Below are 13,493 nucleotides of genomic sequence, written 5' to 3'. Positions count from 1 at the left end.
CATGTAAAGAAAAAAAAAAAAGAAAAGAGTAAGAACAGATACGGCGACAAAAAATATTGTTACAAATATTCAGCTACGCTAAAAATGAAGACACTGTTGCTGCATCCACAACGTTGCTCGGGAGACCATTCCACTCGCATACAGTTTGCGGGAAAAAAGAATCCTTGTAGGTGTTAGCGCTACAAGAAAATTCTATTTTTTTAATGATATGCCCGCATGGGGGGGTCGTCACATAACTTTTTTCTATGTATGCACTCAAGTCAATGCCAAGCTTATCATTATAGAGCGAGTGCATGTATTTTAATGCAATGCCTCATGACCCAGCTTACTAGAAAGCTGGAATAATGCCAATGTTATGCTAATTAATCTATAAGAAGAGAGACGTTAACGAATTCATGAATTATAGGCTCATTAGCTTGCTTTCAGTATTGTATCAAATATTCACCAAGATAACTTCCAATGAAATCAGGGCAATACCTGACTCCAGTCAACAAAGCGAACAGGCTGGCTTCAGGAGGGGATAATCTACAATAGATCACATCCATGTCATCAATCAGGTAATTGAGAAATATGCAGAGTACAATAAACCTCTCTACACAGTTTTCATAGATTATGAAAAGACATTTTATTCAGTAGAGGTAACAGTAGTTGCAAAGGCATTGCATTATAAGGAGTACAGGAGGCATACATAAATATCTGGGGAAATATCTATAGAGATTCCACAGCTACCTTGGTTCTCCACAAGAAAAGTAGAAAGTTGCCTATCATGAAAGGGGTCAGGCAAGGAGACACAATCTCTCCAATGCTACTCATGGCATGCTTAGAAAGTTCGAAAGTTTAAAGTTTATTTAACATAAATAACGTATACAATTGCAAAGTACACACTTTTGGGACCCAACAAATTTGTTGAATGGTCCCTACCGATTGTTATTAGGAAAAAAATCACTCCTATGGCAGCTGCTTTTTTATACTGTAAAATCACGTAAAACTGAAATACTGAAGTAAGTAAAACAAGAAAATACAGTAGTAGGGAAAATTTCACAAATGAGATATATTTTTCTAACAATTTTCTTTTTTAGATAATCGGAAACGTCGACACAGGAAAAGAAAAGTGAGGACGTGTGCAAGCATGCGCAGTGTTATGCATTGTCAATAAGTGAGTGCTTTAAATCTTTAAGAAATGTATGCAATGTTCTTAGAGTGGTTCGGTTACTATCAAGCCTATTCCAAACTGAGGTGCCTGTAAACTGTAGTGTAGAGCGATCACAATTAGTATTTACTTTAGGCAATAAAAAACGATAACGAGATGCATTCCCAACATTGTGAAGTGAGGGGTGGAGCGAGGCTCTTGTCAAAGCTAGTTTTTCATTATTTGATGCATGACGGAGGCGATGTTGTATGTTGTAAAATCATAAACGTTGAGGATGTTCAGGGCTTTAAATAAATCTTCCCTCTTAATATGCGTACTGTGGAGTGCTATAATGCAAAGAGCTCTTTTTTGAAGTGTAAACACCGGTGACACATGAGTTTTGTATGTGCAACCCCAGATCGCTAAGCAGTAATTAATGTGAGAGTGAACAAATGCGTAGTAAAGATTGATAATTATGTGGAAAGGGAAATAGTTTCAACATTTCGACAGCACATGCAAGCCGTACGAACTACAAACACACACGAAGACAGAATTTTAAATTGTTATCGATAATAACACCAAGAAATTTTATCTCACTGGATTGTTTTATAGGATCGATATTGTAAATGACATCTGAATAAATAGTCGTTTTCCTTTTTTCAGAGTGAAATAAGATAAAAACTGTCTTCGTTGAGTTAAGGTTAACTTAGAAATACAGACATTGACTGCATAAAAAAATTGGATGCAAAAACAGCTTTGCTTCCATAAAGGAGCTTTGATCACAATCACCAATTCATTACCAACTAAAAAAGTCTATGACTACAAATACTCAAGTGCAACAGTGGTTGCTGATCTCTCTTGGAATAGATACATTATTAACATTTGCATTGTTCCACTTTTTCTGGAAGCTTTAGCACAAGTTAAAAGTATCCCAAGTAATGTTAAACTACTCAGCTGTTCTTAATAAACTAAAACTGGAATATGCATGTACAGCCAGGGACCCCTTTAACGTATAGAATGCAAAGCAACCCGGTTCATTAATATCAAATTCTGACAGTCAGCCATTCTCTTGTGTCATGTCTGGCATCCAAGAACTGGGCGGCGTAGACGTAGCGTCGAAAGAACGTTTATTCCTGTTACTTGGCAGGCAGCCAACAGGTTACATACTGCGCGCGGTGGGCCCGTGCGAGCGGTCTTTTAAAACCAGCACGGGCTACCCGATAAGAGATAGCCGGGCAGAGAGCATGCGCAGACAGCACGCGATAACACGCGTGCTTGGTTTCGCGCGCACACAACATCTCCTTCCTCCTAATGAGCACAAAGTCCTTTTGCCACATTATACAATGCAACTAATGCTATGGCTGATATCTGTCAGGAGGTCGCCGGTCCCTCTGTGGATAGCGTCGCTCCCCTGGAGGGTCGGTCGTTGCCGCAGGGGCCGCAGCTGGAAAAGGCTCGTTGGCGCTCTCAGGATCCCTGAAATCTGGAATAAAATCTTCCGTGATGCTCTGCTTTGAGCTGTCGATGCTGAGCAGTAGCTGGTCTTGATGACGACGCCAAATGAGCACCCCATGATTCGTTCTAACGCGAACCTTGTATGAAACGGGGCCAGACTGCTGAATGATAGTGCCAGGGACCCATTTCTCAGGACCTCTGTAATTCCTCACGAGGACCTCATCATTGATGTTGAAAAGTCGCTCACGTGCCTTGCGTCGCACCATATCGGAGAGCTGTTGCTGAGCCACTCTTCCCCCGACAGAAGGCTTGACTGCGTCGAGTCTCGTGCGCAGTCGTCTACCTATGAAAAGGTTTGCTGGAGTTTCTCTTGTAGTCGCATGCGGCGTGTTGCGGTACGTCACCAGGAACGTCTGTAAGGTTGCCTGCAAGGAGTCTTGGGGTCGTCCTTTCCGCAACGCAGATTTCATTGTCTGTACAAATCTCTCCGCAAGGCCATTCGTGCTTGGATGGTACGCTGCACTCACGATATGACGACCACCGAAGCCTTTGACGAAGCTCTTGAATTCTTCGGAAACGAACTGTGGTCCGTTGTCGGTCACGATGGTCTCGGGTACGCCAAAACGCGAGAACAGGTCTTGGAGACACTGAATTGTGTGGTACGCCGTAGTCCTCTGCATGACATAAACTTCCGGCCATTTTGAGTGTGCGTCCACAGCAACAAGGAACATTTTGTCTTTCATGGGTCCAGCAAAATCCAAGTGAACTCTTTGCCACGGCGAAGTCGGCCATGACCATGGATGAAGCGGAGCCGGTGCTGGTTCGTTCCGTTGCTGTTGACACTCTGCACATTTCTTCACGTGTTGCTCTAGGTCCGCGTCGATACCAGGCCACCAGACGTAGCTCCTCGCGAGTTCTTTGCATCTTACGATACCGGGATGACCCTGATGAAGTTCCTCAAGCAAGAAGGCTCGGTGTTTTGAAGGCACAACTACTCTCATGCCGTACATTAAACACCCTTGATGAACTGTGAGCTCCAAACGCTTGTCGAAGAAATGTTTCAACTCCTTCTCAGCGACATGCGACGGCCAGCCAGCACTTGTGAAGTTCAGTACCTTGCTTAGTAATGGATCACGCCTCGTTTCACGAGCGATGTCTTGGCCTGTGACAGGCAGCGTTTCCAAACGAAGCGAATAAAAAATTTCGCTTTCTTCTTCTGATTGCTTTTCGCTGCTGTCGAGCGGCAAGCGCGATAAACAGTCTGCTTCCGCATTATCGGAAGATTTCTTGAATTCAAGAGCATAGTTGTAGGCTGACAGCGTCAGCGCCCAACGCTGCATGCGGGCAGCTGCCATCGCGGGAATGCCTGTTTTCGGGCCGAGAATTGTTTGCAGTGGTTTATGGTCAGTCACAAGCGTGAAGAACCTACCGTAGACGTAGAAGTGAAACTTCTTTACGCCGAATACGAGGGCAAGGGCTTCTTTCTCGATCTGACTGTAGTTCTTTTCGGCACTTGACAAGGTGCGGGATGCGTAGGCAACCGGTCGAACTGATCCATTTATCATTTTCTGCGAAAGAACTGCGCCTATACCGTACTGAGATGCGTCGCAGGCAAGTTGAAGCGGTCGCTTCGGATCATAATGGGCAAGAACTGGAGGGGAAGCCATAGCTGCTTTTATCTCCGTGAAAGCAAGCTGGCATGACGCATCCCACGTCCACTCCGTTGTTTGCTTTAGCAGCCTGTACAACGGCTGTGCCAAAGTCGAGAGACGCTGAACAAACTTGCCGTAATAATTGACCATCCCAAGGAATGACTGCAGTTGCTGCTTGTCTTTTTGGAGCAGGCGCATTTAGTAGTGCCAGTACCTTTTCAGGCGATGCGCAAACACCCTCGGCGTTGATGACGTGGCCCAGATAACGGAGCTCTCGTTGAAAGAACGAGCACTTATCGCGCCGGATGCGCACACCGCGTTCCTGCAATCTTGACAAGACGGCTTCCAAGTTACGGAAGTGCTCTCGCTTGGTCTTGCCTGTGACCAGGATGTCGTCAAGGTAGCAACTGACTCCTTCCAACCCTTTCAGCATGTTGTCCATAATTCTTTGAAATATGCTTGGGGCGGACGAAATGCCGAAAGCCAGACGGTTCATAGTATACAAGCCCTTATGCGTGTTTATCGTCAGTAGTTTCCGGGAGCCTTCCGCCATAACTACCTGCTGGTAGGCCCTACTCAGGTCAATCTTCGAAAATTCCTCCCCTCCTGCAAGCGCTGCGAGAAGGTCATCTATCCGAGGTAGCGGGTAGCGGTCTACTTCTAGACAGGGATTGACGGTGGTTTTATAATCGCCACACAGTCGGAGGCTTCCATCCCTCTTCACTACCGGTACCAAGGGCGTTGCGTATTCGCTTGTAGCAACAGGCGTTATGATGCCAAGCTTCTCCATTTTCACAAGTTCCGCTTCTACTGCACGTTGCAGAGCAAAGGGAACGCTTCTTGCCTTTACAAACTTCGGCTGTGACCCTTCGCGAAGGACAAGCTCGGCCTGCTCTTCCGTGATGGTACCTAGCTCATCCTTGAAAAGTTCGGAATGGCTTTCTAGCATGGCTTCCAGCTTTTCTTGCCAGTGCTTTGATATTTCTCGAGAGAGACCAAGGTGATTAAAAAAAACTAGGTTCTTCCAATCCAAACGAATATCTTGCAACCATTCTCTGCCGAGGAGTGCCGGTCCTGTAGAGTCCACGACGTACAGGGGAAGCTCCACGCACTGGTCGTTGTGGCGCATGACGACTTTCGCCAGACCCTTCGGTTTTACTATGGCCCCAGTATACGTGCGCAGCTTTAACGATGCTGGCTGAAGTCGCTTACGTGGAAACAACCTCTGGAATTCGCGCCATGATATGACGGATACGGCTGCGCCGGTGTCAAGCTCCATCGTCAGTAGGACACCGTCAACGTTCACGGGTACAGTAAATGGGTCTGCGTTGAATGATTTAAGTGAGACAGACGACTCGTTTCGGACGGACGTGAGCATCTTCACACGTTTCCGGAGCTTTGCCTCCCTAGCTTTCTTTCCTTTCCTGCAGGCGCGTTGAATATGCCCTTTTCGGTTACAATTGTAACATGTATCGCCGATATGAGGGCATGCTTCGCTAGAGTGATTGGGTGACCCGCAACGGAAGCAGCTTGCCGACATCACAGACTGCTTTTCGCCTCGAACCTTATTCACTTCGTACGCCGGGGATGCGCTGTTATGCGTGAACGCCGCGCTAATCGTTGCAGTTTCCATGGCAAGAGCTCTATCTACGGCCTTTTGGAAGGTTAGCTTTTTGTCTTCCGTGAACAACACACGCTGAATGTCCTCGCGGAGCAGGCCGCAAACGAAACAGTCCCGGAGCGCTTCATCCAAGAAACTTCCAAATTCGCAACTCTGCACCAGCCTTCGAAGTTCCGCGACAAATTCGGTAATGGACTCACCGCTTCGCTGTGACCGCTTGTAAAATTTAGCACGCTCTGCGATGACAGACGACTGCGGTGCCAGGTGATCGCTCAGGAGTTTCAGGAGACTGTCAAACTCTCGTGACGACGGTGCGTCCGGTGCCGTCAGCGACTTGAGCAGCGCGTAGGTCTTCGCGCCGATGAGACTCAGGAACGCAGGAACCTTCTTTGCTACTGGAACATCGTTGACCAAAAGATAGGCTTTCAACCTTTCCTCGTACGAGCGCCAGTCACTCGTGGTCTCGTCGAAAGGTTCAATGTGGCCGATGTGACTCATGACTCACTTGGAAGTTTCGGCTGCCGTGATGCCAGTTTCAGGAATTTCACCGCAGGGAAATCTTCGTGGCGGGAAGCTTTTACACAGAGGCCAGGTTCTTCACACTGCGAATTCCGTACGGCGGTCATCCCATCCTCGTCGCCAATATGTCATGTCTGGCATCCAAGAACTGGGCGGCGTAGACGTAGCGTCGAAAGAACGTTTATTCCTGTTACTTGGCAGGCAGCCAACAGGTTACATACTGCGCGCGGTGGGCCCGTGCGAGCGGTCTTTTAAAACCAGCACGGGCTACCCGATAAGAGATAGCCGGGCAGAGAGCATGCGCAGACAGCACGCGATAACACGCGTGCTTGGTTTCGCGCGCACACAACATCTTGAAATAATGGCAGCTAATTGTATTCCCCTATTTGAAGAAGAAGACTTGAGTTTATTGCTCTGCTTCTTCACAAGAGGCTCGCAAACAATCCATTGCAATATCTTTAACCTTTACTAACAAGGCATACCCAACAGCACTGGCTAGGTTCATCAACCCCTTATTTTACTACAACTCAACAGTTTTCTTTCCTATACATTAAAACCACAATATCATGAACAGGGATATAACAAAGTAAATCAGAGACTTGACTGCATCAGGTCAGAGTAATTAGATCTAGACACCTACATAGCCACTAATATTTTACAAAGTTAATTGTTTCTCCATCCTATGGCTGTTTAGTAATTTGGAATGCCTACCTGCATGGACACAAGGGTAAGCAGTACGTATTAAACAAACAAATATTAATAATCATCCAACCTATTAGTCTTGAACACTCAAACTCAGATTACCAGAAAATGCTTCCAAGAGGCAAAGGTAAGTCTAAGGTAACAGCATTACCAAACCTTGCTAAGGTTAAAAAAATTTGCAATTTAATGTATAGCAATACTTTTAAATGATAGCTTACGTGACAGCAATGCTGCAAGGGACTGAAGCTTGTGGTGACAGCGCAATTGACGTCGTGACTCCTGGAAGGAAAAAGGATCAGGAAGAAAGACTGACTGGTCAATCAGAAAAAAAAAATGAGAATAAAGCTTGCAAGATGAAGCAACCTTGCAGAAATTCCTCTTACCACTATCGCTTTTCCAGAACACCGAAGCCTCTAAACCTAAAGAAAAGAACAATAGAGGAATAGTAAATAACAACAACATCAGCAGACTTCAGTAGGCATAGATGAGCATCAGCAGAAGGATTTCCAAAGTAAACCTCAAGGGGCTCCTCACCAGGTCTGGCCATTTTGAGTGCACAAGCGCAGAGTTTACAATGTGTGCTAACGATTGTGTTTGCAAAGAATTACATCACTATGCACTGCAGAAAGGTCTGAAATTTCAATCCGAATGCTGTTTTCCCTTTCCCTCACGGCGACCGTGCTCCAAGCCGGATGGTGACGTACTCATGCCCCTACGCCTATTTACTTGTGTCCGTAATGGTGACACGTGACTTCGAGAATCATTCAAGGCAACATCTGTTATTTGTGTGATCTGTTGCTTGAATTGACAAACTAAAGTTTAGAGAAATAATAAAACACACAAACGGAATGTCTGCATGTTTTTTGTTTTACTTCTAACCGAAGCACAAAAGATGTACTTCCGCTTCGTCTGCTTGTTCCCACGGTCATGCAGTCACATGCGCAGGTACCGAAACTTTGCCATTTTCTAATGTGTTCCAGCGCATGATCATGCTCTGCGATCCGCTTGTTCTGCCTCAGTATTTGTGTAGCACTTAATTCTAGCGCTAGTCATGTGTCCTCGTGCGCTGCCGAAATGAGACAATCACAACAGCTCGTGCGCAACGCCATCAGCAAACCCCCCCCCCCAGCGCGCAGTGCCGCCAAACAAAGCGAGGAGAAAAAAAAATGAAGTCGAGGCCTATGAAGTGTGCGTCACACGATCCTCGAGGTCCGGTATAGGAGAACGTAGGGAAACAATTTCGCTTGCGGAGGCTAGACAGGGCAAATGGAGAGAGTGTCTTGCTTGGCAGTGGAGCCCGCCTGCTGAAATCATGGGTTCGCAGCACTGAATCTTTAAAATTTTTTTTTTATTTACACAATACTGCAGACCTCATGTGGTCCAAGCAAGAATATTTCTGTCTCGGATATTAATGAGCCGATATGAAAAATTTTTATGGCAGAACACTCCCTAGAGGACACGTAACAACTTCCAGTGTATAACCAAAATTTTCTATGGGCCTGGTGAGGGTCCCCTTAAACTGAAACTGGAGTGTTCGCAGAAATCACTCCAGTCTGCAGAAGTTTAAATGAAGACCATTAGAAACTTGGACAAGGCTCTCCCCACTGGTTGTCACCGCACCTGCCCACTCTACCAAGGTTAGCTGCAACTTTGTTAATCTCAGGCTTTAGGACTTTACCAGACATGCTTTAAGATAATCACTACAGTCGGTGACAGCCTGAGAATGCAGAAGCCAATCCACTGATGTCCCCAACTCAAGCAGAATTTATATAAATGTTCCAGCCAACTACGGTTGCTCACATCCATGCGACACTTTGGTCAAGGCAAACTTGCTTTCGATGCCTTTCTGAATAAGTTAGTCCACAATGCCACAAAAATGCTGACTGCTGCCTAGAGCCTCTGACAAAGATAAGTCCAGCTATCGAAAGGTCAGCCAGCCTGTCTAAGGTATATTTCACCCCTGTTCACTCAACCTTTATCCTACAGTGTGTTTCCGTCTGTCAGCCCTCGCCTCGACTTTAATTTTGTCACGATTTTTGTGTTCACTTATCTGTGATTATGTGGTGCAGTTTATGTGCAGCTTATGTGGTACTGCCCTTCAGTTTTGCTCCCAGAAGTTTCCCTTTGACTTACTAGAACAGATTATATCGCCTTGGAAATGATCACACGCCTGATAGTGTTCATCTATGGCTGTTTTGCCAGTGTCAAAAAGTTGTGAAATGTATATGTAATGTGCCTTTCGATATGCTACTGCATATGCATACAGATTTTTTTTTAAATCCCAGCTGTCGCCAAGTCTAGTCTCTTTGTGCTCATTTGGGTGTGAAAATGTGAAGATCTGGCCCTAGTTGAAGTATTCAGCAGGTGTGCCGACATTATTGCTTCACCCCCAGCAAAAGGCTTCGCCTTAGTGTCACCATGTAGTGCTCATTTGGTATCTGCATGTTGTAATAACAAAGGAACTGTAGTCCTGTCTTTTGCGAAAGGTATAAATGAGTGGTTTTTATTGTGGACAAAGTGCTTATTTATGGCCGATAAGACCTGACATCTTTACTGTATATTTGGTGTTAGTGTGTGGAACCACAATGGTTGGAGGGCAAGGAAAAGCCAAAGCAGCCAATTTTTAAAAACTAGGAAGTTGAAAAGCATCAATGTGTGTACTATGGGCATTTAAAAAAAATTTTGGCTTCACTTTGCAACTTTTCATAGAATAGTAACGTAGCAGTGGAAGACGATTTCGATACATTTCCGCATTTCTTATAAACTTTGCTTTTGAAAACAGAAGCACAGAAGGCCAGCACAGTGTAGTTTTGTGGGCAAAGCTCATACTGAATTCTTATGTTGTCACCGAGTGTAGTACATTAACTGAGTCTACTCACAATCTGCAAAGTGTCACCACAATACCTCAACTTTCCTGCCTGTGAGCATTCTTTATAAAGCGATTTATGAACATAATGTCTGGTGATGACCAGAGTGGGTTATGAGAGTGCTTGTTTATAATTCAAGGTTCTTTTGTTAATGCTGGTACCCATGTTGTACTATCTGCCAAGTATTTGCAAATAAAGTTCAAAATCTGTGGACTTTCAAGTCAAGCACAACCAGGCTAGTAAATATTTTATTGATATGGAACACTGCAGTGCTTTGGATACTAAATTGACTAAATTTTAATTGCTGCAGCACGCCTTAGTAACCATACAAGCATCTTTTGACAGGCATATAATTTTGGACACACACAGGTAAGAGCATATATACAGTCTCTTAAACTTGCCCAACTAGCAGCTGCAACAGCCATGCAGTCATAAGTGTAGTTGCAGAAATCGTCACTAGATGTGCATGTGGGTAGGAAATCTCACCGCACATGAACAGATGGTTAGACACAGCATAGCTGCAGAAAATAGTTTATGTTCTCATGCTAATAGGATTTCTTCATGTGGAACATGCACATACTTATAATTTGCTCTCTTTGCCACTCCAACACAATTCCTCTACAAAATAAAATATTATAAAGGAATTATTAACATCACACTTATGCAGGCTTTTTCTTAGTAGTTGCAGCTTTCAGCAATACACTTCTATACCAAGTTCCTCGTTAAATATTTCCTACAACTTAAAGAAAACATCCCTACTGAAAACAATTCAAAAGATGTTGACGAAAGAGTGGACCTTCTTTTGCCATTTCAGTGTGTAATTTAATCAAGTAGCCCAAGACAATACCTGATATCACAAAACATCCATAGTAATATGGTCATCTATAAGATCTACAAGTACCTTGTACAGTACCCCAACCTTCAGGAGGGGCCAGATTCAGTTGCAGCCCCATCAAACAGTCAAAACGAGGTTCAGAAGACTCCTGAAAAATGAAATAAACTGCATATTGTGTTATCATACAAAAAGATTGTAACAATACTAGAACATATTACATAAACTTGATACAACAGAGGTGGCCCTGCAAGCTGCCAAAAATTCTACAAACATTCTATGTCATGAAGCTTGTTAGCACCAGGGTGTCGAACTGAAAAAAATACCGGTTCAGTTCAGGCTCAACTAGTTATGGTCGATTAAATTTTTTATGCGATCAACAATTAATCATTCACCATTTTAGACTTTAATCAATTAATCATTTTCGATGCAGGATTTTTTATTGATTAATTGTTCAATCGAAATTTTTTTTGGCGCTTTTAGAAAGGTTGAAACACAGTTCTCTACTTTTGTAGGACCATATTTTAATGTTTAAGAGGTGAAACCAAGTCTGACACACAAGTGTATAAATGTTTGATAAAAGATAATCTTTTATAAACGTTTGATAAAAGGTAATCTTTTACTTGGTAAAGACTAAATATAGTTGACAATAGTGGCTCTTGAAAAGAAAACCAATATATGTTATAAAATGGCCCTTAGTGTAGAATTAAATAATATGCATGGCACTAGTGAATATTTGTACAGTACAGTTAAACAAGAAATTTAAAAAATTATGAAAGTGAAAGGTGACGTACAACTGAAATATGCAAGAAATTGCAATAAACAAGGGAAAAAGAAAATGACTGGTTACGGATTTTAAACCACACGCTCTTTTCTACAAAGCAAAGAAATATGTCAATTGGCTGGGATGTTTGGCGAAAACCAACACCTTCTTTGAATGGCCAAAAACCAGCATGCAAGAATTGATGGTCGGACACTACAAATTTGCTGGAATCAACATGAATTACATCGCTATGTTAAACACATGCTACAAACCGGCACGCATGCTGTGCCACATCTTAAGTGGACTGGGAGTGGCACGACGACCAGCGAATGGGTTACTATAGAATGCCTCGAACTGTGAGGGCACACCTAGCGGCTGCATTCGGATATCGCCGGCGCGCAAGGAGGAAGCGCGGAAACATGCACGCTTGCAGTCTCGGAGGGATGCGCATGCGTGCAGGCGTTGGTCTCGACACCAGGGGTTCCCCCTGAGCAGGGGAGGAGGGTCGTTTCGCCACGCGCTCGCACACCCCGCAATATTTTGTGGGCAAGTGTACCCATTTTCTCTGGTGAACTTTGCGAGTGGCAGGGCCTCTGGGAACATTTCGAGGCCATGATCCATAAAAACTGTGAGCTACGGAGACATTTTAATATTTTGGGTCATACTTAAGCAGAATAGCAAAGTGTGCAATCAAAGATGTGCACCTGGTGGAAGCAAACTACGCTGTAGCAGTGAAAATACTCTGAAAGAGGTCTGGCCATTGTATCACTCTTGTTGATGACCACATTGACACTTTGCTTGCCATCGCGCTGGTCGGTCACTCTTCTCAGGCATCACAGCTGTGGGAACTCTACGAAGAGGTGCACTTTCACACAAGCTGCCTTGTCAATAGCCTCGGGGTTCCAGCGTCAGAAGATGGTCATACTTCATCATATCCTTTTGCACTCACTCCCCGAAGATATCGACATTCTATACCACCAACACATGAAGGAGACTGAGGCTGACGACTGCGCTGCTCCAAGGTTGTGGAAGAGGAGGTGCGAAAGGTCATGAAGTTCCTGCAGGTGCTAGTTGGGAGCAGAGAAGAGAGCCAGGTCTCCCATTCAAGGACCGCACCGAAAAGAACACCTGCAAGATACAGGTGACGCCAACCATGTTTACCACCACAGTTACCGTCAGAATTAGCGCTGACCACAAAATCTGCATCGAACGACCATCCCTGCTGTGTACTGTGCAATCACTATGACCGTGCCATAAAGGACTGCCACGTCATATTGTCAGCCGACGAGATTAGGTGCAGACCTACTGGCAAGAACTGTTGTTTTAAATAGGGCTGAGAGGGACATGTCACATAAAAGTGCCGCAACGCAGTGTGGCTCAAGTGCAAGTACTGCTCGAAACATCCTCTTTCAGCACTTTACACCATATGGAAACAAAACAGCAACAAGCCCGTCTGCTGAGAGCAATGATACCCTGGTCGATCATAAGAGTACGAAAAGTGAGAAGTCACCTAGGTTTACCTACATGACGCTGTTCCCGACTCCACTTGTCTTGACAGTCAGAAAGTCAGAAAGTCACAAGTCGGCCTCCTACCACTGGGACGGGAGTGTCTACAACCCCAGTCAGCCTTGTTGCAGCCCATGCTCGAATTTTAAGTCCAGCCTGCACATCTACCACGACGCCACGTGACATCTGAACGAGCCACCCACGCAGAGAACAACTACAGGCCCTTGGTGAAATCAACCATTGTTGGAAACAGTGTTTTCACTAATCAAGAAACTAGGCTCAACAATCACTGAGTGACGAGTGGTTGTGACAGAGAAATCAAGAAACAGCTTTCGAAAATAGCGAGGTTACCTCAGTCACGACTGATACAGAGGTCGCAGTCAACGAGGATACCGAAGAGGTCAGTTGCTGGACTGCTCATCAACCCCTACAGTCTTAAGCAATGCC

General features: G+C 44.7%; 1 protein-coding gene across 5 annotated transcripts in view; it reads right to left on the bottom strand.

Annotated features, from left to right (window-relative positions):
- LOC142566349 (AP-5 complex subunit beta-1-like) overlaps positions 1-13,493 on the bottom strand; it is a 217,896-nt gene that overhangs the window by 22,632 nt on the left and 181,771 nt on the right. For all 5 annotated transcript variants that reach the window (XM_075677268.1, XM_075677269.1, XM_075677271.1 and 2 more), the window contains 3 exons: positions 10,847-10,928; positions 7,462-7,497; positions 7,297-7,357 (listed from right to left, as the gene is read on the bottom strand). In XM_075677268.1, the coding sequence (XP_075533383.1) occupies positions 7,297-7,357; positions 7,462-7,497; positions 10,847-10,928 (179 nt within the window). The remainder of the gene's footprint in view (positions 1-7,296; positions 7,358-7,461; positions 7,498-10,846; positions 10,929-13,493) is intronic.

Source organism: Dermacentor variabilis, unplaced genomic scaffold (genome assembly GCF_050947875.1).
Source record: "Dermacentor variabilis isolate Ectoservices unplaced genomic scaffold, ASM5094787v1 scaffold_12, whole genome shotgun sequence".
NCBI lineage: Eukaryota > Metazoa > Arthropoda > Arachnida > Ixodida > Ixodidae > Dermacentor > Dermacentor variabilis.
Note: the sequence above shows the minus strand (reverse complement) of the source record. Positions and strands in the feature narration are given on the sequence as shown.